This window comes from Tenrec ecaudatus, chromosome 14 (genome assembly GCF_050624435.1).
Source record: "Tenrec ecaudatus isolate mTenEca1 chromosome 14, mTenEca1.hap1, whole genome shotgun sequence".
In the NCBI taxonomy this organism is placed as follows: domain Eukaryota; kingdom Metazoa; phylum Chordata; class Mammalia; order Afrosoricida; family Tenrecidae; genus Tenrec; species Tenrec ecaudatus.
Genome location: NC_134543.1, coordinates 43785420 through 43812305, shown reverse-complemented (window position 1 = coordinate 43812305; position 26886 = coordinate 43785420). Strand labels below are relative to the sequence as shown.

The following is a 26886-nucleotide window of genomic DNA, read 5'->3' as shown; positions in this document are numbered from 1 at the left end:
GCTGACTCATAGCAACCCTATAGGACGGGGTACAACCGCCCCGTGTGTTTCCAAGACTAACTGTTTATGGGAGGAGAAAGCCTTGTCTGGTGGTTTTGAACTGTTGTCCTTCCAGTTAACAGCCCAACATGTAACCACTTCGCTTCTAGGGCTCCCTGATAGCAGTGACTTGAGAGTAATTGTCTACTTGCTGTTACTGGTCGTTGCTGTGACGCCGGCAGCATGGTGCTTCCATGTGGGCCGCTGACCACAGGACCTGCAGTGAGAACAGTGGTGCTCAACCTTTCTAATGCCGCGACCCTTGAACACAGTTCCTTACGTTGTGGGCACTGTGGATGTGGGCGTATCTGCATGTGGGCTGGCCCACCTGGAGGCGGAGAGAGGAGCGATGTCTCGGTTCCTAAGGCCATCGGAAATATGGTCTTAGACAACCCCTGTGAAAGGGTTGTTTGACCCCCAAAGGGGTTGTGACCCCCAGTTGAGAACGGCTGAGTTAGAAAGTAGCAGAAGTCACTTCATGGGAGGAAAACAGGCTTTCTCCTTCAGTAAGGAATTACAGTTCACAGGCGGGGTAGTGATGCTGAGTTGGCTCAGAGGATGGCAGAATGAAACACTGCTCCGCCCTGTACCGTCTTCCTCCCCACTGGCGGACAGACACTGGAGCGTTGCAGCTTCGTGTCGCCCCATCTCACCGGGGCCTCTCTTGTTTGTGCTGCTCACACTGATGTTCTTTTCTAGCAATTGGCATTTCCTGACGATGCCTCCAAAGTAAACAAGACCCAAGTCTCCTTGTACTGACTCCTAAGTAGCACGCGACGTGTCTTTCTTCCAAAACGGATTGCTTCTTCAGTCTGGAAGCCCACTGTACAGGTCGTGTTCTTTGTCATCCATTCTTCTTTCTCCCGTTTTGGCACGCACAGCTTTCACAGGCGTGCGAGGTGGCTGAAAAGACCATGACTTGGGTCACCACAACTCATCATCAAGGTGACGGCCTTTTAGAAAGGTTGCAGAGGTCCTTGTAGCGCATTTGCTCAACGCAGTGTGTTCTTTGGTTCTTAGACCCCTGTTGTCGTGACAGTGACTGCTGATCTGAGGACAGTGAAACCATGGACAACTTCGGTTTCTTCTCCATTGATCAAGCTAGTGGGAAGGGTTTTTATTTTCTTCACAGTCAGGTACTTACATTTCTACGAGGATATTACCAAATCAATCAATGTTTGCTCTATATTTTTAATCAAACATCAAGCGATCTCCTTCTAGGGGTCTTCCACAGAGAAAAGAGAGGGACACAATTTCTTCTAGAAGTGCCTGGTCCAGGGGCTGGGGTGGTGGTGGTGAGTGAAACCTACGTCTCTAAGCCTACAACATCTGAGACTCACCTTGGATCCTGATGCCCAGAGTACTGATTCCATCAGCTGAGCTAGTCCCTGCACTTCCTAATTGCTGTGACTCCGCTCTCTGTTTCTACACTAAGTGTGATTTAGGCATTGCTCCCGGTCTCCAGAAAAGCCCCAAAGCTTGCCTCAGTATCTACCAAACCGTTTCTTTATTCTCACCATGATTGGAGGTACTACAGAAGTTCAGAGAATTTAGGTAACTTTCCAAAGTCAAGCAATTTGTACACAGCAGAACACGGCTCTAGCCCCACATTTTCCACAGAGCACTGCCCTGCTCTCTAGTAGGGTCTGGGAATTCTCAGGCCTGCAGTAAGTTTTTTTCCTCCATGAAATAGGCCCCCAAGAAGACTCGTTGTGAGAGGCCTCAAACAACTGCAGAAACAGAAATGAAGGCTGGCCGGGACACTGACTTGTTTCCTGCTTGGAGAGGAATTAGCAAGAGGGATTTGGGCAACCTGCACCCAGCCCACCCCAAGCTCTAGGACAAAGCTAGCTGACACCTCATACCTGGAAAAGCAGAGAGCATGGCTCTCTTCCAAGAATAGAAGTAATAGGTATAGATGTAATGTTTCAAAGTCCAAGATATTTCCACTGCACTAGACACCTGGATCTTTGTCTTCTACATTTACCAGTGTTTTCTAAAGTCAGGTGTGTGGCTAGAAAATTGGTGATACTATTCTCTGCATCATAAAAGAGCTCTTTAATGTGAGGAAAAACTCTTCCCAGGGGGCTCTAGAGTTCATTTTTCCTAGAGTTCAGATCACATGAAGAGGTTCACGACACAAGAATCTGAACAGTTTGTATTAAAATGCATCTTCCTTTGACTTGGAATTAAAGTCATTACAGAAAACTTATTATCTGAGGGCAATACATGTACAAATGTGCTTTACACAATTGATGTATGGATGGATTGTAATAAGAGTTGTATGAGCCCCTAATAAAATGATTTTTAAAAACTTATTATGATATAAACAGGTATTCAACTGGGGACAGTCGAGGGTCCCCTTCCCCTAGACTCTGAGAGATAAAGGGAGGACTCCCTGGTGGCAGGTGGGGATGAAAGTGAGAAGGGGATGAAGGATGTGGTGGGCTGGTCAGGGACTCTAGAGTGGGACATCTGGTTGCCAGTTTTTAACTTGTCTTTTTTTTTTCTTTTTCACAGTTCAATTCCCTCATGTTCTCCCCACATCTTCAGACACTCAGTAGCAGTGTCTTCTGTGCTTTGGAGTATTCAGAAGGAGCCTGTGACCTTGCTCGGGAGAGGCAGGCCAGCTGCGTGCAGGAGACTGCGCAGCAGGACGCACCTGGAGAAGGCGCGTGGAACTAACTGCTGGAGCAGCAGACAGGCAGCCCAGAGCTGTGGAACAGGTAAGTAGTAACTATCTAAAGTACTCCTCCGAACCAAGGATAGCTTGTGAACAGAAACGGATGCCTGATAAGTTTACAACCATTACTCTGGAAGAACTGCTTATTCTTCGGGCAGTTCTTCACAAATACTGTTGTAAGGGACTGAACAGTGTCCTCCAAAAAGATGCCTGGAAGTGCAAGCCCCTGCCCGGGGGGGGGGGGGGGGGGAAGCGAACTCACTTGAGCAAGAGGGGTTTTCTTGGCAGATGTTTTCAGTGATGCAAAGCATCAGATTGGAGCAGCGTGGGTCCTACGCCTACTCCCTTTCACTGAGTGTCTTGTGGGTGAGAAGAACAAACACAGAAGATGACATGGGAGGGCAGAGGCAGACACAGCCATAAGCAGTGATTGCTGGCAGCCACCAGAAACACGGAGAGAAACGTGTGAAGTTCTTCTCTCAAGGGCCCCAGAAGAAATCAATATGGCTGAGACTCAGATGTGAGTCACTAGTTTCCAGACATGTGCTTTCAAGGCATGCAGATTGCGTACTCTGTCATGTCAGCCTTAGAAAACTGGGCCAGCAATTGGTTTCTTCCAGGTTTCTGGTGGCTGAGGAAGCAGGATGAGTCCAGGATTTTGTCCCTCCTGTGGAGCTGGAGGACATTTCTTCTTTGATGTCATGTCAGGACAAAGCCCTACATGTGTCCTAGCACCCATAGGGGAGAGTGACCCTGTTCATACTTGAAATACTAGTGGCATAGCCTCCGGTATGATGATAACATATATGCTACTTCAGCATAGAAAACTGATAAGACAGGTGGTGGGCAGGCTCAGGGACCTTCCAGACTAAGGCAAATTAAGAAGATAGTCAAAAATTAGCCACATTGAGAACCTTATACATCAAGAGTATTGTTTGACATCGTGCTGGAACATGAGTCCCCCTCGGTTGGAAGGTATCAGTGGATTGAAGCATGACAGTAATCATGACGATGGCACTGGGCCAGGTGGCAGTTCGTTCTACCTGGAATCACCATGGGAGCCCGGATGGTGAGGTGGTTATGAATTAGGATGCCGAACTCAAGGTCAGCAGTTCATAACCACTAGCTGTTCCAAGGGAGAAAGACAAGACTTTCTACTCCTGGTAAACAGCCTCGAAAACCCCCAGGGGCGGTTCCACCATGTCCCATGGGAGTCACTCTGAGTTGGAATTGAATCCGTGACAGTGAGTGAGGGGTCACCACGCCCAGGTCAACTTGATAGCAACTAATAACAACCAACTGGGAGGGGAGTCCCCTAACAATGCATAGTCTAAATGCTCTTCCCTCTTTGATATCATCAATATATTTAGTAGACAGCTCCCATTCCCTTATCTAGGTCACTGATTCAAATGGTAAAATAGCTTTGCCCAGCAGCCTGGGAAACTGCCCATGCTGTATATGCTGATCAATATTTACTTGCTAATAATTGACCTGGAGATTCGATACCCATGGAAGGTGGCAGGGGCGCGCTACCTTTTTCTCAGAATCCTGTCTGAATTCATGGTGGATGTGTTTAAAAGTTGTTTTCTTCCTGCAGGAATATTATAGTGTGGATGACTGCTTCGTGCCAACTTCTGAACAGAAGTTTGGAAACGTTAAAGGGACTAAGACCCTAGATCGATAACCTATCTAGTGGTTTCCAAGCTAGTTCAATATCAAAGTCAAGGTGTTTGGGGGTTGGCGGCCAGGGAGGGGAGTGGCTTTTGAAAATATTCCCTGGAGAGACTCCGGATAGGGCAAGATAGGACAAAATAACGATGTATAAATTACCAAGGGCACATGAGGGAAGGGGGAGCGGGGAGGGAGGGGAAAAAAAAGAGGACCTGATGCAAAGGGCTTAAGTGGAGAGCAAATACTTTGAGAATGATTGGGACAAGGAATGTACGGATGTGCTTTATACAATTGATGTATGTATATGTATGGATTGTGATAAGAGTTGTATGAGCCCCTAATAAAACGTGTTTTTTTTTTTAAAAAGTACTTGACTTGAGACCAGTCCAAATTAAAGTGACATCTTTGCTATTTAATACCTAAAAAAAAGAAAGAAAGAAAGAAAATATTCCCTGGAGAAGACCTCTTGCCACAACATCAAAATCTTTAGGGTGGAGTCCGGGAAGCATCCTCAGAGAAACCTAACGATCAGCCCGTGTTTCGGGAAATCGGAAAGGGCTGTGCCCGCCTCATATTCCATGCGGGAATTCTCGTTGGTGCTAGTCTGGGATTACTGGAATGCAGCTTCCTCAGACCGGTTTCAGTGCACGCGCCATTGTTCAGAGCTGAGAAATGTCACAGGAGGAAGGAAGTGTAGCTCTCCCCAGAGAAGAACGTCATCAGGCAGCCCCCCTCACTCTGCACTGATTTGTCTCTGCTTCTCTCTGTACCTTGGCAGCCCAGCTTCTGATGGCGCTGAGGTTTGCACCTCCAAACCTCAGGCTTGTTCATGGCTTTAGGTTGTCACAGCTCAGAATCTGGCACCAGAGCTGTATTCCCGTCCTGGCCCCTCTCTGGCTGCAGTAGTTCGTTGATTGGTTCAAAAGACAGAAGTTGACTTGAAGGCAGAGATCTGATCCACTCTGGTAGGAATGGAAGAAAGATAATAGCATGACTGCTTGCATTGACCATCGACCTCTTCAGTAAAAGTTGAAGGAACTCTTACAAAGGAAGGATGAGATTTGATGAAGGAATCAAAATGTGTCCACCATACACCATGTAGGGGGTAAAGTGAGATCTACTTGAACCTTCTTGTGTTAAGGAACTCATCATTTCGTGGGGTCCAATCCCTCCCCATCGAACAGTTCTAAGTAGTCAACAGCTTCTTTGGAAACGGCCATCATATCTCTAATTGTATTATTTGGAGAGCTAAGAATAAACTTACTCCTGTCCTTGAATAACATCTGGAATGGTTATTCGTCCACCAAGGAGGCCTGGTCATGCTGTCAGGTAAGCATTAAACTGCTAACTGCAAGGTTGGTGGTTAAAACCCACAAGCCACTCACAGGGAGAAAGATGAGGCTATTGCTTTCATAAAGTTTTAAAGCGTCAGAAACCCTACATATGGTCTCTATGAGTTGGAACAAATTTGTTCACGTCTTTGTTTTTGTTTTCTCCGGACCAGAGACACTTAGTTCCTTCACCTGGTCCTTTGTAGCTCGAGACTCTCCTTATTCTTTTCCCCTCTCTCTCCTTAATCTTATCTACCTCTGTAGATTTGGTAGATGTGCCCATGAAGAATGTGTTAATTTGTATGTCCATTAACTCATTGCTGTGGAATCAGTTCTGACTCTCAGAGATTCCACGTGTCATAGAGTAGACCTGCTCCAGGGACATAATAGTTTAGGCAATGTTGCATGTCATTTTTACAAAAGCAGATCTTCAGACCTTTCTTCTGTGGTCCTGGCTGGTTCAAACCACAAATCACTAGGTTGGTCATCAAGTAAATGTTTTTTGTGCCAACCTTGAACTTTATTTATATACAGTAGTGTTTTAGATTATGATTTAAAAAGTGCAAAAGTTTGCATGATAGAATTTTGCAGAACCAATGATCTGGCACTTGGAAATACCTATTTCAACAACTTAACAACTTTTCACATGGACTTTGACAGCTGGAATGCACATGAATCAAATTGTGGAAAAATACACCAAATCTGTGGACAAAGACCATGGAGAAGTTTGATATCAATGCTAGGGACTGAGTGTGAAGCAAATCATCAATTATTCACATGCAAGTTCAGGTTAAAAAATCAAAATAAGCTTTTCCCTTTTGGGGCCATCGCTGAAGGAGTAGCCGCCAAAATGAAGTTCAATCCCTTTGTGACTTCGGACCGGAGCAAAAACCGGAAAAGGCATTTCAATGCTCCTTCCCACGTTCGCAGGAAGATTATGTCTTCCCCGCTTTCCAAGGAACTGAGACAGAAATACAATGTTCGGTCCATGCCTATCCGCAAGGATGATGAAGTTCAGGTTGTGCGAGGGCACTACAAAGGTCAGCAGGTTGGCAAAGTGGTCCAGGTTTACCGGAAGAAGTACGTCATCTACATTGAGCGGGTGCAGCGAGATAAAGCTAACGGCACCACTGTCCATGTGGGCATTCACCCCAGCAAGGTGGTGATTACGAGGTTAAAACTGGACAAAGACCGCAAAAAGATCCTGGAGCGGAAAGCCAAATCTCGCCAAGTCGGAAAGGAAAAGGGCAAATACAAGGAAGAATCACTTGAGAAGATGCAAGAGTGAAATATCTTGTACACAGCTTCCATTAAAAGCAGCACATTTGAAAAAAAAATCGAAATAAGCTGAAACAAATTAAAAGAAGCCCATGAGAGCCAAAGTACAGCCTTGAATAGACACCACCATAATTTAGAGACCAACTCAAGAATAGACTAGATGCATTGAACACTCATGACTGAAGCCCAGATGGTTTGTGGGATGGCATCAAGAACATCATATATAAAGAAAATAAAAAGTCATTAAAAAAGATCAAAATGAATTTCAGAAGAGACTCCGTAACTTGCTCTTGAACATAGAGTAGCTAATGCAAATGGAAGAAACGATGAATTCAAAGAGTCAAACAGAAGATATCAAAGGGTGGCTTGGAAATGACAAAGCAAAATATTACAACAAAATGTGCAAAATGTTCTAATTTATCATTAGAAAACCAAAGTGGAAGAATATGATCGGCACTTCTCAGGATGAAAGAACTAAAGAAAAACTCAAATGTTGAGTTATATTATTGAAGAATTCTGTGGGGAAAATATTGAACAATACAGAAAACATCACAAAAGTATAGTATACACAGTCATCGTATCAAAAAGAACTGATTGAAATTCAACCATTTCAGGATGTAACATATGATCAAGAGGTTCTGAAGAAAGAAGTCCAAGGTACACTGAAGGAATTGGCAAAAACCAGGCTCCAGGAATCCATGGAACACCAATCAGAATGTTTCAACCAATGAATGCCATGAGAAACGGGGTCACTCATCTATGCCAAGAAATTTGGAAGGTGTCTGGCCAACTAAGTAGAAGAGTTCATAGTTGTGCCTATTCTAAAAAAAGGTCCAACATTATATATAAATGATCACATAATATCATTAATAACACACACAAGCCAAATTTTGCCAAAGATAATTTTAAAATGGCCATAACAGTACATTGACGGGAAACTGTCAGCAATTCAGGCTGGATTTAGAAAAGGAGTTGGAACAAGAAATATCATTAGTGATGTCATCACATGAAATTAGTTGAAAACAATACCAGAAAGATGTTTACCTATGTTTAATTAAATAAGCAAATGGATAACATTGTGAAGAATGGGAATTCCAGAAACAATTGTGCTCGTGTGGAAAGAACCCTTCCACAGGCCAAGAGTCAGTCTGGGCAGAACAGAAGAGGGGGATACCGCATGGCATGAAATCAGGAAAATCGTGTGTCAGGGTTGTATCCTTTGACTATGGTTATTCAGTCTGTATGCTGAGAAAATCATCTGAGAAGCTGCCCTGTGTGAAGAACCCCTGGCTATGCTGTTGGGTGAGTGTTGGGTTGCCAACCACAACCTTGGCAGTTCGAATCAACTAGCTACTCCTTGTGAGAAAGATAAGGCTGTGTGCTCCTGTAAAGATAGACAGCCTTGGAAACCTTAAACAAGGCTGCTGTGAGCCAATACAGACTTGGTGGCAGTGGGTTGGACCGCATGAAGAAGAACGTGACACCAGGATTGGAGGGAGACTCATCCACAGCCGGTGCTGTGCAAATGGCACCACCGCCTGCTGAGAGGGAACGGGGCTTGCCACACTTCCTGATGCAGAGACTACGCCCTTCGGTAGGGACATCCGCGCACCTGAGCCAATCAGCAGCGCGATAAATGAAGAACGATTGACTCTGTCAAGGATTTCATTTTACTTGAATCCACAATCAAAGCTCATGGAAGCCAGAGTTAAGAAATCAATTGATGAATTGCTTTGGGCAAACCTGCTGCACACAACTTTAGTGTTAAAAAGCAAAGATGGAACTTTGAGGCCCAAGATGCACCTAACCCGAGCCATGGTATTTTTAGTCACCTCACACACATGCGAAAGCTAGACAATGAATAAGGAAGACCAAAGAAGAACTGGTGCTTTTGGATTACGGTGTTGGCAAATAATACTGAATGTACCACGGACTGCCAGAAGAATAGGTAAATCAGTGTTAGAAACGTATAGACAGGGTTACTTCTTAAAAGAGAGGATGGTGAGACTTTGTATCACATACTTTGAACATGTTATCAGGAGAGACCAGTCTCTGGAAAAAGGACTTCATGCTTAAAGTAGAGGCTCAGCAAACAGAGGAGGCTCCTTAAGGAGATGGACTGTGCGGGCCAGCCCCAATTCCAACTATGTGGACACTCCCCTTTGCCTCACAGATGAATACACTTCAGAAGACAGCACTGAAGCTACAGCTCAGGGAGAGGGCGCATCTGATCAGAACACACAGGAGCAAACCAAGGGGGAAGGAGAGAGAGTGGAACACATCCAAGCCCACCAAGCACTGAGGAACTGAGGATGATATTCCTGCTCAGAGATGCCAATGCAAAGAGGACTATAGGGCCAGCCCCACCACGAGACAAAATGTCCCTCAATGACCCAAGGGACAACATTTTGAGGCACAGTGTGGAAATTGTGCCCAATCTGACACTAACACACTGGGGTGTAATGCTAAGGGTGTGTAACAGAGCAGCAAAGAGAGCAAAGCAATGAAGTCCCCAGGAATACCAAAAATAGACTTTGAGGCCAGGGCATGACACTCCATCAAACTCAATCGAAAAACAGGCCTATAGGTCAACAGACCTGGAACTCTTTATAGGCTTTTCTTTTGTGTGGTTGTTTGGTTTGGGGGTTTTCTTTTGTTGTTTTGTTTTGCTCTGCCTTGTTTTTGTGCTTATTACTGTCTCTGAATGTCTATCTAGATAAGATAGGCGGGTTAAACAATCTGGAGGGGAAAACAACAGGACCAGTGGTTCTGGGGGGATATGGGAGAGGGGAGGCAGGGCAAGGAAGTGGGGGTTAACAAACCAAGGGACAAGGGAACACCAAGTGATCTAAAATCAGTGGTCAGGAGGGTGTAGGATACCTGGTAGGACTTGATCAAGTTCAATGTAATGGAGAAGAATTACTGAAACTCGAATGAAGGTTAAACAGGACAGTGGGACAAGAGGAAAGTAAAAGGAAATAGAGGAAAGAACTAGGAGGCAAAGGATATTTATAGAGGTCTAAATACAGGCATGGACATATGTAAATATATATATACTGATAGGAAAAATAGATCTATATACATATATGTTAAGTATTAAGGTAACAGACAGATACTGGGCCTCTACTCAAGTACTCCCTCAATGCAAGAACGGTTTGTTCTAGTAACCTGGTATTCTGTGAAGCTCACCTTCCCAACATGATCACTGAAGACAAAATGGGTACATAGAAAATGTGGTGAAGAAAGCTGATGGTGCCTGGCTACCAAAGATATGGTGTCTGGGGTCTTAAAGGCTTGAAGACAAAAAAGTAGCCATCTAGCTCAGAAGCAACAAAGTCCACATGGAAGAAGCACACCTGCCTGTGTGTTCATGAGGTATTGATAGGATCAGGTATCAGGTATCAAAGATCCCAAACAAAAAATCATATTAATGTGAATGAGGGGGTGTAGAGACCCAAAGGCTACCTGTAGACAATTGGACATTCCCTTACAGAAGGGTCACAAGGAAGAGATGAGCCAGTCAGGATGCAGTATAGCACAGAGGAAACATAGAACTTTCCTCTAGTTCTTTAATGTTCCCTCCCCCACCCACTATCATGATCCCAATTTTACCTCACAAATTCAGCTAGAGCAGAGCATGTCCATGGACACAGATAAGAGCTGGAAACACAGGGAATCCAGAACAGATAAACCCCTCAGGACCAATAATGAGAGTAGTGATACCAGGAGGGGAAGGGGAAGGTGGGGGAGAAAGGGGCAACCAATCACAATGATCTACATATTACCCCCTCCCTGGGGGACGGACAGCAGAAAAGTAGGTGAAGGGAGACATCAGTCAGTGTAAGATATGAAAAAACTTATAAATTATCAAGGGTTCTTGGAGGATGGAGGGTGAAAATGAGCTGATACCAAGGGCTCAAGTAGAAAGAAAATGTTTTGAAAATTGATGGTGGCAACAAGTCCAAATGTGCTTGATAATGGATGTATGTATCGAATGTAATAAGAGCTGTATGGGCCCCCGATACAATGATTTTTTTTTTAAAGGAGATGGATTGATAGACAACAATGGGATCAAATGACTGAGAGGATGGCATAGGACCAGACAGCATTTCTTTCTAAGGTGTATGCAGTCGCTACGAGGTGGGACTTACTAGACGGCACGTAACTAAAATAGCAACAACATTTTTAAAGGGTTGCAGGTGGCTTTAAAAGATATCATTGAACCACACAAAATAAATACTTCCAAACAAAGCCATTAGAGACGCCAGAATTGTTTGTAAAGTACGACGGAGCTGAAAGAGAATTTGGCGCATGAAGAACCTCCCGTGAAGCCCTGGGCCCTTGGTGGTAGTCATCTCCCGGGCCGCGTCTGAAGCTTTCCAGCGGCTAGTCCGAGAGGGCTAGCTGAATCACTGCGCCCATGAACTCAGAAGCAGTTTAATTATTCCTGGTACAAGGACTAGGACTTTTTTTCTTCTTGGATTTCCCCCACAGATGTAAAATCACATGTTGTGGATTGAATTGTATCCCCTATCCCGCAAAGATACATTGAGGTCTGATCCCTGGTGCCTGTGAAAGTGACCTTGTTTGGAAATAAGATCTTTAAAGATGTTATCAGTTCCTGGGAGGTCAGGCTGCAGGAGGGTGTCCTAAACCACTATGAGTGGTATCCTCATAAAAGCAGTGAAGAAACCCAGAGCTGCACAGAGAGAAGATGGCCAGCGGCCCGTGAAGGCAAAGAACACGGCAAGAGACGAGGGAGAGCTGCCCTCAGAGCTTTCAGAGACCAGGGACGGAGGCGAGGAGGAAACCCTGCATTCCCACAGCCAGCCTCCAGGACACGAGAGGACAAATTCCTGTTGTTTTACTAGGTCCTCTTCGGGGTACCTTGGGGCAGTGGCCCTAGGAAATGAATACATCGGATAAATCAGCTCTTCGACTACAACCGTGCTGTGAAGACGTTTTGTAGGATTGCTTCTTCTAACATCTGCCAGCGTAAGATCTAACGGTGTTTGGTCAGAGCCCAGTTCATGAAGGTTTATTTAGAGGCCCCGCTGACACAGCTGTGCCCCATGTTGTGAAGTGCCCGCCAGGGGCGGGGCCTGTAGCTCTCCATCCCTCCCCTGGCACAGGAGCAGCACTTCCTTCTTTGATGTAAGGGTTCTGTGAGTCAGAGCCAACTCAGGGGCGCCTGACAACACAGTGTCACTTCCTGATCCTGACCTTCTTAGGCCTGGTTCAAACAACGATCCTATGACTTAAAAATATGTTTGCAACTACTGATCCAAAGGAATAGGTGACAGCTGTCATCTCCATGGGCTCGTTAGCTGCTGTCGAGTAAGTTCTGATTCACTTCCACTCCGTCTGTTAGTAAATTCCACAGGGTTTTATTGTCTATTATCTTAATTATTTTTTATTAATCATTTTATTGGGGGACTATTATAAATCTTATGACAGTCCATCATTCAATTGTTATTAAGCACAGCTTGTACTTATGTTGCCATCATCATTTCCAAAACATTTTCTTTCTACTTGAGTCCTTGGTATCAGCTCCCCTTTTTTTCCCCTCCCTCCCCCACCACCTTCCACCCTCGTGAATCCTTGATCAGGTATTTATTATTGTTGCTATTTCGTGTCTATCATCCTTAGAGAAGCAGTTTGCCTGGCCTGAATTTGAACCAGCCTTCAGGTTCACGGTTGATCTCCAATGACTCGTGTCTGTCTTTGAGGTGACACTCCATAAGCATTGCTCTCCTCCCCAAGCTTCCATAGCTCATGAACAGCAGTGGGTTCAGAGTTTCTAGGTTACCAGTTTAATATGGAGCCATATGTTTTCATAAGCAAACTCTGGAGGGATTGACAGCTCCTTATTAAATCTGAGGTACCTGACAAGGACAGATGGGTGGACAGAAGGCCATTTCACCTCCGCTTGGAGGTGGGCTAAGGAAGGACCATCTGTACATGCTCAGAGTCTCTTAAAAAATAATCACAGGACAACTTTATTCATAAGCAAAACTCAGTTAACCATGCATAGGAAAATCTGGCTCTGTCTATTGAAAATATATATGTAACTTAAAAAAAATGTTTACTAAATAAATTGCCCAGTTGATCGTGTTGGATTTAGAGTGCTTGTCTTGTCTTTTTGATAATGAGATGACCCGCTGTTTGTTAATACCCTTTTTGGTTTTGGATACTAAAACCATGGTATTGAAGTGCCAGAGAAAGTTCGTTCTACTCTTCCTTGTCATCGAGATAAACATGTGTCTGGTCCCCCACCAGGCTGTCCGTCCTTACCTTGCAATGCATGGTGGTGGTAAGCACAGACTCGGTGTAGGCTGGCCTAGGGTGGGGAATCACTATTGAGCTTGCATAGCTCAGCCTGTAACTGATTTTACCTTCCTCGGAGTCAAAGATTACAGAAGCATCTATTAAAAAACAAAAAAACTGTTAGCAGCATGAGGTTTTTCTGGGAAGATTGCTCCCCAAGGTTGGCAAAGAGTTTAACAATGAGAAATGGTGGCAGAACAAAGCCTAGAGCTGACCTTGTGTAGAAAATTAACCGAAGAAACCCAGAGCTTACAATTTACCAGGCATAAAAGTAGCATACACTTCAGAGGGACAACCTGGTAACCGAGGAGGGGTGTCAAAGATGGCCCGGAGAAAGAAGTGGAAACAGCCACACTCAAATCTGGTTGGTAATGGGGGTATTTTTCATTTAAAACTCCACCAACGACAACAGAAAAATAAAAGAAATAAAATTCCACCAACAAAGGCTCTTCGCCATCCTCACAAACCCAAATGATGACTCAAGTTTTATTTCAAGAATTCTGGGAGACTAGTGTGGTGTGGGAGTTTCCATACTTATTACAAGTTACAGGTGACTTGAATGAGGAAGGCTGAGTCGAACTAGGGATGTTTGGAGGAAAGATCTGGGAATCTACTTTCAAAAACTCGACCATTGACCATTCAGTGGAGCACAGTTCCACGGTGACATGCGTGGGGTCACCCTGAGCCAGGACTGATTTGATGGCAACTGGTATTAGAATAGTAAGTCCCCGAAAAAGCAACAGAGTAGGTACAGGTACCGCTGTCAATGACCTACTGGGGCAGAACCCTGAGATGTCTGATGGATGACAACTACCTGGATCACTAACACCCCACCTTGGTGAAGAGTCTGGCAGCTGGTGTGGAAAGCAGAAGCATCTGACACTCAAAAAGCCCCTTGTACCTTATCTCAAATGACCAGGCAGGGACAACACAAGCAAGCCTGACAGGCGGAGCAGCAAGGTGATAATGACAAAAACCAGGCTTATGAAGAACTACCAGCAGCAGAAGGACCCCTGCATTGTTCTTCTTTCCTGTATGTCCCAAAGTCCACCTCTGGGCTGGACTTACAGTTAAGGTATCCCCAGTATGAGATGGGCAGAGTCCTCTCTGCTCATCTTAGCCAAACACACACCACTCACCCAGGAAACGAAACCTCTCCGCTCCCTAGACACCTGGAGGTAAACCCGTTTTTAATGAATCAATTAGGTGCAGAACGAACGCTTCAGTAGAAATGATTTGAGGCCCATGCATCTTCTCCAAGAATTTTACTTTGCTTGATGTTTAAAATCCACTAAGCAGTGCTGCTCTTTGGTGCCATTGTGTTGGTTCTGTTGCATCGCACAATAGAACCAAACACAGGCTGGTCCTGCTCCATCCTCACAGTTGTCCTTACGTGGGAGTCCATTGCTGCAGCCACTGTGACAGATCATCTTGTGGAGGGTCGTCCCCCTTCCACTGCCCTTCAACGAAACCACCGGCAGCTCCGAGGGAGAAAGGTCGGGCTTTCCACTCCCGTAAACAGTTCACGCTCAGAAACCCACAAGGGGTCGCTATGAGTCATTATTGACTCAATGGCAGTGAGTTTGGAGTTTGGAGAATGCACTTTGCAAAACATGGTATCTGTTTCCAGGCAGTAGTCTCCTGGTAGCAGATCCAAAGTATGAGACAAAGCCTCGCCATCCTTGCCTCTAAGGGATATTCTGGCTGTACTGCTTCCAAACGGGTTGCTTTGTTCTTGGTGTTTGTTGTTTGTTCAGTCTATGGCGCTTTGACTATTCTTCGCCAGTACCATAATTCAAACGCACTGATTCTTCTTTGCTAAGCAGTAGATGAAGTGTTCCCAGCCCCCCCCCCCCCCCCCCCGCCTCTGGCCTTCTAAACTTCCAGTATGTATCCTAGGAAATCCTTACCAGGGAAATGTTGCCCCAAAAACTGACTATTAAGAGGGTGATGACTAAGCCCAGAGCCTCCCAACCAAGTTCTTTTGAGGCAGTAGCATATTTATATTGATTTTTACATATTCTTGGGTAGCCCTTTGCAATTTCTGCTTCCATATTGCGCCATGAACCCGGATATGCTTGTTTGTTTGCTTGGCCAAGGGGGACAGGCCAGTCAATTTGCCTGCCCTGCCGATGACTCCTCCTCTCAAGCCCGGTAGTCTCCACTCCCAAAGTATGAAGTCTGGCCTTTTGAGGTACAGACAATACTGGACACTAAGGTTATATGTGTAATTAAATGGCCTCCTCAAACAGAAGAACCAGTAAATAATTAGTAGTTTTAAAAATCCAAAGCAAAAGGGGGACAGATTGGAGCCCGACCTCTGATATATTTCCAAAGCCCTCCCAGGCTCAGTAAAGGGGTTCTTACATGCCTCTGCGGAGCAGAATTATCAGAAGAGGCCTGAACAAGCGTCCTCTTAGAGAGGGACCAGGTGCTGTTGATGTGGCCAGGCAGGCCCAGGACCTCCTGCAGCCGGGGTTACTCAGTTAACTGCCACTCTGCCTCACTCCTCTGCCTCCTACTAACTATAGGGCTTTGGGCAAGTCACTCAAGTTTCAGACCTCTCCTTTGTTAAACTGCACAGTGGGGTACTAGCAGCTCCCTGAAAGACCACCATGCAGTTTGCAGGCACCGGTAGGGAGTAGTGGATGGCCACCTGCGGGTTCCACAGCCTCCAGGCCTTTGAGCGGTTCTGCACCTCACTGACCAGCCATCACGATGCCCTGCCTCTTCCGTCTCGCACTCTCTTCATGCCGGTCTTTCAGTGTCTGAGCGGAGGCCAACAGGAAGGTAAAGCCAGTGGTTTTGCTGTTGCCACTGGCTGAAATCATTGTTTCGCATGCTCTTGGTGTGAAGTAATGAATTGCTTGTTGTAAACTCTGCTTCTTTTGTGTGGTTTTCCGTGATTGAAATTCTCCGCCTGGAAGTTCATTCCAGCAATATTACAATTGTGCATGAAGTCATCTACGAGACAACCTGATCTTCGTTCCCGGAAGAACAGAACGCCAGGTGACTGAACAGCAAAACAGCAATTTTGTACCTCATAGCATTTTAGTGGCATTTTTGTGGTGGCGGATTTCCTGACAGACGGGAACGGGAGTGTGAAATAGCCTGCTTTGGGGGAGGGAGGAGGCTCCTTTTGTCAATCAGTGCAGGATACTTCACAACCAGTTCTTACACAAAGTTCTTGATCTCTATAGAACATGGTTCTGAGTACCTCAGATGGGTAGAGGTCAAGGACACCTAGCCTTGACCAGGTCACTGAGCTGGGGCCTGAGGCGACTGGTCTGGCGCAGGAATGTCAGAGCTGTGTCTCAGTCAGGGATCTGTTGCACTCAGAGCAGCACGCACAGTGGTTTTGGTGATGATTGAGAAAGATCCCACACAGCTTTACATGAGCATGTGCACCTACACAATGTCTCTGCTTATGCCAGCAGTTCTCAACCTGTGGGTCTCGACCCTTTTGAGGGTCAAATGACCCTTTCACAAGGGACCACCTGATTCATAACAGTAGCAAAATGACAGTGATGAAGTTGCAATGAAAATAATTTGATGGTTGGGGGTCACCACCACATGAGGAGCTGTATGCAAGGGCCGCGACATTAGGAAGGTTGAGGACCACTGGCTATGCGCACAGAGTTGGGGGGCGTGAGTAAGCAAAGGAACAAAATTAAGCTCAGAGTTTGTCTGTAGATAGGTCATGTCCTACTGCCGCTTTCCAGAACAGAACCAGCGATGTTAATGGCACTTTCTTTTTCTAGAGTTTTGAGATTCTTTTGCAAAAAACTCAAACTCACTGCCATTGAATCCGTTCTGATTCTAGTGACCCTGTCTAGGGGTTCTGAGGCGGTACAGATTTCCAGAGACAGACAGCCTCTCTTTTATTTTCTTTCTGCAGAGTGGCTGGTGGATTTGGATTGCCAACCTTGTCTGACCATGTCACTAGAGCCCCTTTGAGTAGTCCCATAATCCTCCCAGGAGCCCCGGTGGTCTAGTGGGTTACTCGTTGGGCTGCTAACTGCAAGGTCAGCAGTTCAAAACCACCGGCCCCTCCATGGGAGAAAGATAGGCTTGCTGCTCTTGTGAAGAATTACAGCCTTGAAATTCTACACGGGAGCAGTTCTAGTCTGTCTTGTGGATGGCTATGAGTTGCAATCAATGTGATAATTCTGCAGATTTGAGGGACTGTAAAGAGCCTGGCAGTGTAAGAGTTAAGTGCTTGGCTGCTAACTGAAAGGTTATTGGTTCAAATTCACTGTAGACTCCAGGGGCTAAAACCCGAGTGATCTGTGTCCGTAGAAATTGCAGCCAAGAAAACCCCATGGGACAGTTCTGCTCTGCCACAAGGGCGGACTGTAAGTGAGCCCATCAACTCAGCAGTGACCAGCAGCACCACCGAGGGAGAGTTGTTGCAAGTGTTATTTTCCATGCACCAGTCTGGCAGAAACCAAGACAAAGTACTTGTGTTTCTTATCCTAATTTTACCACCTTCAAAAAATTCTATCCTACTTAAACATATTTTTTCAACCAAGGTATCTAAAACTTCTGCAATATTTTTAGATATATGGACTGGCTACAGATTTGTCATGAACAATTTAAATTTAAAATAGGACTAGTTATGTATGTCATGTGGTCATTTTCACGCACAGAAACATCATAGGGAAAAGCTATGCAAGGCCAGTTAGATAATGCTGACACTTGAAATTCATTCGCCCTTAGGAGGGTTGGTCAGAAGATTTTAGTTGTGATTCTTTTCTTTCTCTCTTGGTTTACAGCGTGTGGCCATTAGATGGCACTGCGCCTTTCAGATCTGGAACACTTTAAATCCCACTGGTAGGTTGTCCAGTTAAAGATAAATGCATGCATTCATAGTGTTTGCTTTTGATGGTAGTAGATACCTTTTCATGTAAAATCCGTCAGCATTATAGTTTTAAAATCGCAGTCAGAAGAAAATCAAACACAATACCTTGAACACATATTTAGAGCAGCAAACACTGTGGCTCTCCATAAATGGGGTGACTCATCATGCCTTCAGCCTGGGGCGCGGGGTCCTTATGTCAAATAGTCTCCCTGCCTTCCTCTCCGAGCAGCATCCTGCTGATCTTGTGGTCCTGCGGATGAGCCAGCGCGAGCAGAGCCATCTGACATCGGAGCTCTGTATCACCAGAAGCCTTTACTTAGATTGCACGTTTATTTACACATTTATTTGAGGGACTCTCCACATCCCTGGAAAATAAAACAATTAATTGTCTGCCTTAGGGGTTGATGCCAGGAGCGAGGTTCATTACACTCACCTCTAATCGCCCATTACAAGATGTTTCATGAACGGAGTTTCTTCCCAACTTCACTCCCTGTGTCCCATACAGAAAGCTACTGCTCCGCCCACAAGCTTCTGGCACCGCTTACTCTCCGTTGCTTCTAATAGGGATGCAGCTGTCACTCAGCCTATTCCCCTTAGTAATTAATGCACCCCCCCCCCCCCCGGGGATTATGCTTTCTCTCTTTCTCTGTTTCATTCTTTTCACTACGGTGTACCAGGTTTCTTTCCGTCTGCTTTTCATGCTCAGTGCTTGCTGATCTTTGGATCCATAGGCTGCTATTTTCCAGCAAATGAGTAGAATTTTCAGTCACTGATGTATTGAAATTTGACTCGATTCCATTCTCTCTCTTCCGTTCTACTAGACTCTAACTACATATATGGTAGATGCTTGACTAGAGACCGCTGAAGGTCTGTTCATAATCTTCTTTATCTCTTTTTGTTATTCAAATTAGATAGTTTTCAATGCTCTCTCTTTGTGTGAACTGACCAGTCCCTTGGCCATCTCCAGTCTCCCCCAACAACTTAGTACAATGTTTTGTGTGTGTGTGTGTGTGAGAGAGAGAGAGATTTGCTTCTAGTTCTAATAGATCCATTTAGTTGTTTTCTTGGCTGATAATCCCCATACACTTACTAATTATAGTCTTTTCTGTGGACCCTTGAATATGTTTTTAGTAACTGTTTTAAGGACCTTGCCTGCTAGCTCCTCCATCTAGGTCGTATTGGATTCTGATTACTGACTGTTATTCTCTTGATTATGGATCACATTTCCCTGTGCCCTCGCACATCTACTATTGTAGAATTATGATATTGTTGTAAGAGAGCTACGGGAAATCTGTATTGTCTTACATTCCTTAGAAGAATGTTGAGGTATCTCCTAGCAGGCAGTTAACATTACTGGCACATCTTCTTGATTTCGTTAGGCTTATGGTGTTAGAGCAGTTTTGTTTTATCCAGTTCATTTATCCTGGAGTGTACCCAACTGAGGCATGGGCTCTTGGCAGTTTCTGAAATGCTCAGAGATGTCTCTTCTCTTTGGATGGGCCACGAGTCCAGTGATTCCAGTCCTGCACGACCACTGAGATCTTGGCTGAGTCCTCAGACTCAATGCAGCCGCTCTGTGCTAGCCTGCTTGAAATCTCATCCTGCACTTGGGCTGCACGAGGGCCCTAACGAGATCTTCTTTATCCTCCTCGACACACACCTTCCATTTTGGGACCTGGCCTTATAAGTCCCAGGGGGGTCTTCAGCTCAGCAGACCTGCCACAGTCCCTTGAATCCCACTTCCTTTGGGTTCAGTCACAGCGCAGAGGCAGAGAGCTGAATAGCACGTGGAGCACACTTCGTGTGTCCTTTCTCACAAGGATCCCGTCCTCTGGTGCTCGCTTCTAATGTCAGCTATTTGTACATGTGTTCTGTGGGAGGGCAAGTCATTTGGTGTGGCTCTAAGCAGAGAACTGCTCGTGTAAACTTTGGTATAGTATGTACACCTTAATAAAGTACTAATACAAAACTAACATTTTTCTAAAAAATATTAGAGATTGCTGCCTCACATCTATATTGAGACACTGTTTTTTATTGTCATTCTTGAGTTTTTTAAAGAACATTAAAAAAGTGCAACAGTTTTACTGACGTATGAATCACATGTTATGCAGTTCATTAGTTAAACCACACGGAAAAGAGTTGTGCAACCATCACTGCAATCAATTCGAGGATGCTTTGGTGATTATTAGTCCCTAGGGGAGAATGTCAAGCTCGGTAAAGTAGAGGGTTAGTGAAGAAGAGGAAGACAGCCAACGAGACGACCGACACCGTGGTTGCGACGGTCAGTGCCTTCAACGGACTGACAGTTATGGGGATGGTGCAGGACGGGGCCGTGTGCGTTCTGCTCAGACGGTCACTCGGAATTGACTCGATGTCACCTAACAGCAACAGCCTAACTTTGCTCGTTTTTTTTTTACTAATCTTTAGTTGGTTAACATTCACTTAATTTTACTAATTAAAATTCTTCAATCATAATGCTTAATATTAAACATGAACCCATCTTTCAGACTCGTGGCAGAATGTATCAAGCATTGGAAAGACATTTTTCTAGGGTTGAAGACATAATTTGGGTATAGCAGAAGTCCCTAATGTCCTCTTTATTTTAAGAAAGTAGAACTTTATAAAATTATAAAATGATCCATATAAATCTTGTTGTTCATCAGTGTGAAATTAAACTTGTAATTTTCCTATAAGACAAACGAAAACATCAAAGGAAAATTCCAGAGACCGACTTGCATGGTCCTCAGTTCCTAGGAAAGCGGACGTTAAGTCCTTGACTGCACCACGATTTATATTTTATTGTTTAACAGAACATATCAAAGTAATATAAATGATAATGTTATTTATATAAACCCTTTCCAGATAAGACATGCTGCGTCGGTTGTTTGCTTGAGACTAGAACCTGCTCTGGTCCCTCCTTCTACAGACCTAGGAAATACTCACATTCTGTACTGGCTCCTCATCTATAAATGAAGGTTGGGTCTGGGGTTCCCTAGTAGCGTTTCTGGATCAAGAGTCCATCTTTTTCCTGTTTTTATTTTGAAGTTCTGGGTCATATTCTTATTACAGTGCTCTGTGTTTCTCTAGTTTCATTTGACATGGTTTCTTTCACCCTAAAGTAATAGCGACCATGTTTTGGGTGATTCTACTGAACATTGGATATTTATACATGGTTACCAAAACCAATCATCCGGCTAAGTTCCAGGTAATTAAAAAAGGTAGACATTCTAATCATACCATAAGTATAGTACATCAAGTCCTCTATTACTGTTACAGAAATTATATATTTAAAAAACAGCAACAAAAAGAGAGCACGAGAGAAATAGCATGTGTGCTTACTTGAAAACATAGATGCTGGAGTAATATCATTGCCTGCTATCAGTTATCTCAAATCAAGTCCAAGTTTTTAAAGTCATTTCCTAACTAATGTTAACAATCACAGGTGTTTCCTGATTTCAGTTGTTCAGACTCAACATGAGTAACTCAGGGAAATGTGTAAAATTCCTTTGTTGGCTTCCTTTCTCCTGTATCAAGCTCAGGTTTCATCTCAGTATTATATATGGTTTTATATTTCCACACCCATTTAACCCATGAGCTTATCTTTGCCCCGTTTGTTAGACTCACCAGAGCTTTCTGTTTGTCTTTCTTCTTGCTTTTTTTTACTTTCTCTCAGCAAATGTCTGACTAAAGGTACCTGCAAATATTGGTAATTTGAATTCTTTTCAAAGGTTCTACTAATCTTTATCAGACCAGTAAACCTGGTCATTTTTATGATTTTGCATTTTGTTTCACCATTTCCCCCACTCTATTTAGGATCATCTATTGTGATCATTTTCAGCATGGCCTGGGGTAACCATTTGGCTATTCTGGCCTCAGAGTTGTTCAGGCTGAGGTTTGTGTAGTCCATTAGGTTTTGGATTAATTATTTCCATGAGCCTTTGATTTTCTTCACTCATCATTGCTCCAGATAGGGAGAGACTAATAAATTGCATCTTAAATAGCTGTTCACAGCTATTAAAACTGAATCATTACTAACCAAGTAGGATGTAGAACATGCTCTTTGTAGACTATGGTATGGCAATTGGCTTTGCTGTCCCTAAGATTATCATTCTGATCCATTTGTTCTTTGTACATAGGTCTAATATAAGTTGGAACTGACTTGATACGAACAACGACAATAAATTAGGCCTCTAAGTTTATCCCATTTGTTAAATTTGATGATCTTTATGGATTTTGGTTTTACATTTTAGACTTTGGTCCATCTTGACTTAGGTTTTATGTATGGTGTGAGATCTGGATCCTGTTTCATTTTAATGCACATTGTTAACTAGTTTGACATCACCATTTGTTAAAAGAAACGATCTCTTCCCTACTGAATGGGTTGTGGTCAAAGATCCTCTATTCATACGTGGATGGATTGGCTTCTGAGTTCTCAATTCTATTCCATTGGTTTATTCAGCTGTGGTTTTACCAGTACCAGACCAAGTAGTTTTGAATACCATGGTTGTATAGTAGCTTTTGAGATCAGAAAGTGTGATCTTTGTTGTTCTTTAGTAAGTACTTTGCCTATCAGGACTCTCTTTCCTTTCCCTATGAAGTTACTGATGAGTTTTCCATCTTTTTAAAGAATGGTGATGAAATCTGGATGAGGACTTCATTATAGCCATAGGTTGCTCTGGAGATGTTCTAGAGTGAATTGTGTTTCCCAAAAATATACATCAATTTGGTTGGACCATGATTCTCAATATTTTGTAATTATCTTCCTTTCTTTGGTCTGATGGAATTATTCTAAAAGAGGATACACACACACGGAAAAGAGCTTCACTGGGTGAGCTTTCATAGCACACATTTTTTCCTGCTAGGTGAGCATTAAGCAACTCACTTGGAGTTAGTGCACTCAGTGACATTGCCTGGGAAGGTTCTCTCTGGTCACAGTGAATTTTTTCATCAAAGCGGTTTTGCTCAAACATTGTTTTTGGTGATGGCCAATTTAAGAGAAGAGCGTGCGACTGTGAAATTTTGTTTCCTGCTTAGGAAAAATGCCACAGAAACTGTTGTGATGTTGAACACAGCTTACAAGGACAGCACTATGGGAAAAACTCAAATGTCCAAGTGGTTTTCTCATTTTAAAAAAAAAAGGTGAAATGTCAGTTGATGACAAACCTCATCCTGGGTGTCTGTTAACTTATCAAATGGATGAAAATGTGCACAAAATTCATGCACTTATGCTTGAAGACCAATGACAAAAGGCCATTGAAGGGATGGGGAAGTTATCTGGGCTATCTTGGAGTTCAGGTCAGCAAATTTTGGTGGATGATTTGGGAATGAGAAGGGTCACTGCGAAATGTGTGCCTGGGGTTCTGACTGACCAGGAAAAAGAGCGTCCACTGGAAACATGCTGTGCTTTGAAAGAACAGCTCCAAGCGACCCAGACTTTTCCCCCGCAAGTCATTACTGGTGATGAGACATGGTGCTATTCTTACGACCCAGAAGCAAGCATCAATCAAGCCAATGGAAGATGCCATTGTCACTGTATCCAAAAAAGCTTGTCAAGTGAAATCAAAGATCAAAACGATGTGAGGAGGATAGTACATTTGGAGTTCGTTCCACCAGGTCAGACTTAAATCAAGCTTTCTATTTAGAGGTTCTGAAAAGATTGAATAACTGTGTGACAGAAAGGACTGATCTGTGGCAGATGGACTTGTTTTGCCACCAGGACAAGACAATACACCTGCTCATGCAGCCATCTCACTGCGCCAGCTTTTGGGCAAAAAACAGCATGACTCTCTGGCCCCATGCACTTACCTGACCTCTCTTCACATGACTTCTTTTTTGTTTCCATGAATGCAGAGGGATATGAAAGGACAGTGATTTGATGATATAGAAGAGGAGGAGAAAAAAATGAGGGAGGTGCTCTCAGCCACCCAAACAGATGAGTTTGAACACTGTTTCCAAGAATGGAATCACAGATTTGACAAATGTATTAAGTGTAATGGAGAGTACTTTGAAGGTAATAAGGTTGTTCTGTAAAAAAAAAAATTAAATACATACCTTTGGGGGGAGGGAAATCCATTTTGGGGGGGTACTCCCTAATGTGTTACTAATCCTTATCTCAATGATATCCAGGAGGTAGGATTAAAGCCAATTATTTTAATAAAGTAAGATGGGATATACATAATTAGGTTGTGTTTCTAGACCATTTCTTTTGCGATATAAAAGAAGCCAAACAAGCAAGCAGAGAGCAGTGGGGCTTCAGTACCACCAGGAAGATTCGGGATTGGAGCACATCCTTTGGGATCGGGAATCCTGTGCTGTGAAGCTCTGGGCCCCAGGGGAGGTCAGGACACATGGAGATCTCCAAGGAATGCTGGGCCCATGGATGCTGAAAGAGACAAGAACCTTCCCCTAGAGTTGGTAGAGAAAGCTTTTCTCCAGAGCTGGTGCTTCAAATTCAGACTTCTAACCTCTTAAACTATAAAAAAATTAATGTGCGCTCGTTAAAGTGATCTATTTGTGGTATTTCTGTTATAGCAGCACTAGCCAACCAAAACAAGAATTATTGGCACTTTCATCGTGTTAAATCTTTCTTTCAATGAGCATAGCATATTATTCCATTTATATAGGTCTGTTGTTAGGGTAAAGGCTACACATTGGGCTGCTAATCCCGAGGTCAGTAGTTTGAAACCACCAGCCCCCCTGAGGGACAAAAATGAGGCTTTGTACTCCAGTAAAGATTTCAGTCTCAGAAACCCTCAGGGGCAATTCTACCCTTCCCTGTAGGTTCATCACGAGTCCTAATGGGCCCACTGACAGCCAGTCTCAGTTTCTTACAGTAATGTTTCGCAGCCTTCTTTGTTTAGGTCTTTGGTGTTACAGATTTATTCTTAAGTAATCATTTGTGTGGCTATTGTAAATGTATTGCTTTGCTATTCCTTTTGTGTAGTTCTCTTTGTGAGCTTAGAAGAAGCTACCTGGGTTTTGTATGTCAATAATGTGTCTGCTGCTATGCTGAGTCCTGTTTGTTCTAGTACTTGTTGAATCTCTGGGACTGTCTAAGTACAGGATCATGTCATCAGCAAATAGTGATAGTTTTAAGTCTTTTATTTTTCTTGCCAATTTGGATGACTTTTACTTGACCTTCTTTATTGCTCTGGTTAGAACTTCTGCTATGTCACAGAATAGGAGTGGTGATAGAGGGAATCCTTATCTTGTTTTTGTTGGCAAGAAAAGTGCTTCAGTCATCAACGAGAATCATGTTGGTCATTGGTTTTGTGTATATGCTCTTAATTATACTGAGGGATTTCCTTCTATTCCTTTTAAATCAGGAATGCCTACTGGATTGTGTCAAAAGCCTTTTCTGCTTAGATTGATGTAAGAATTTGCAGTTTTTCCTTTGTTTTCTTATGTCGTGAATTATACTGATTTTGTTTCTAATATTAGCACATCATAGATATCTGGTAGGAATCCCATTTGGTTATGATGTCTTTTGTTGTTGTTGGATTTTATTTACTAGTATTTTGCTGAAATGTGATGCCTCTGTGTTCATGATGGATATTGGCTTATAATTTTGTCTTTAGTGATGACTTTGTCTGACTTTGGTATTCCTTTTCTTTTTAAAATCATTTTTTGGGGCTCATACAACTCTTATCACAATCCATCCATCCATCCATTGTGTGAAGCACATTTTCACATTTGTTGCCATCATCATTCTCAAAACATTTTCTTTCTATTTGAGCCCTTGGAATCAGCTCCTCATTTCCCCCCTCCCTCCCATCCCTTCCTTCCCCACACCCTCCTCTCTCATGAACCCTTGATAATTTATAAATTATTATTATTTTGTCATATCTTACACTGTCCATTGTCTCCCTTCACCCACTTTTCTGTTGTCCATCCCCCAGGGAGGGAGTTATATGTAGATTCATAGGGTGAATTCAAGAATATCCCATCTCTTGTGTGTTCTGGAACAGTGTGAGTGGAATTTGTGTGAGCTCTTCTCTTAGGATTTGGTAGTGACTGGGCTGGAATTATTTGTTGTTATGATAAGGTTTTTTTTAATGTCCTATTAAATTTCTACTTTTGTGATGGATATATTTAAATTTTCTACCTCTGCTTAAGTGGGCAGTGTGTTTCTAGAAGTTTGCCCATTTCTTCTAGGTTTCCAGACAGTTCTTCAAAGGATTATGTTGTTACCATTTTTATTTCAATTGGTTCCATTATGCCATCGCTTCGTTCATTACTTATTCATGTTCGTTGCATCTTCTTCGTCTTTTTCTTTGCAAAATCTGTCAGTGCCTTGTCGATTTTATTAAGCTTTTCAAAGAACAGGCTTCTAGTCTTGTTGATTCTTTCTACTGTTTTTTCTGTTCTCTATTTCACGAGTTTCTATTCTATTTTTCCTTTTTTCAAAATGGCCATGCTATGTCCAGTTGACCATTCACCACTGTATATATCTTCTTGTTAATGGTTTTCATTTAATTTCTTCCCCTTTTTACTCTTTGTTATACTTCTTTGCCCTTTCCTTTGAAGCTCAGGGGTTCAAGATAGCCATGAGCGCCTGTTTCACTTGATTTCTCTTGTTCCTTTGTAGTGGAGCAGCTTGGTAGTGTATCTACTTAGTCCATCATCTTGGATTCTTCTCCTGTTGTGCAGCTTTGTAGTTTTAATATTAGCTTAAAAATTTAATACATTGGTTTTCT

At 43.5% G+C, this 26886-nt stretch overlaps 1 protein-coding gene across 1 annotated transcript; it reads left to right on the top strand.

Annotated features, from left to right (window-relative positions):
* The first annotated feature begins 6538 nt into the window (after nt 1-6538).
* On the top strand, nt 6539-7046 carry LOC142425460 (large ribosomal subunit protein uL24-like). The gene has a single exon (XM_075530710.1). It carries the CDS (start codon nt 6575-6577, stop codon nt 7010-7012), a length of 438 nt encoding a protein of 145 aa, XP_075386825.1. The 5' UTR covers nt 6539-6574; the 3' UTR covers nt 7013-7046.
* The last annotated feature ends 19840 nt before the right edge of the window (nt 7047-26886 follow it).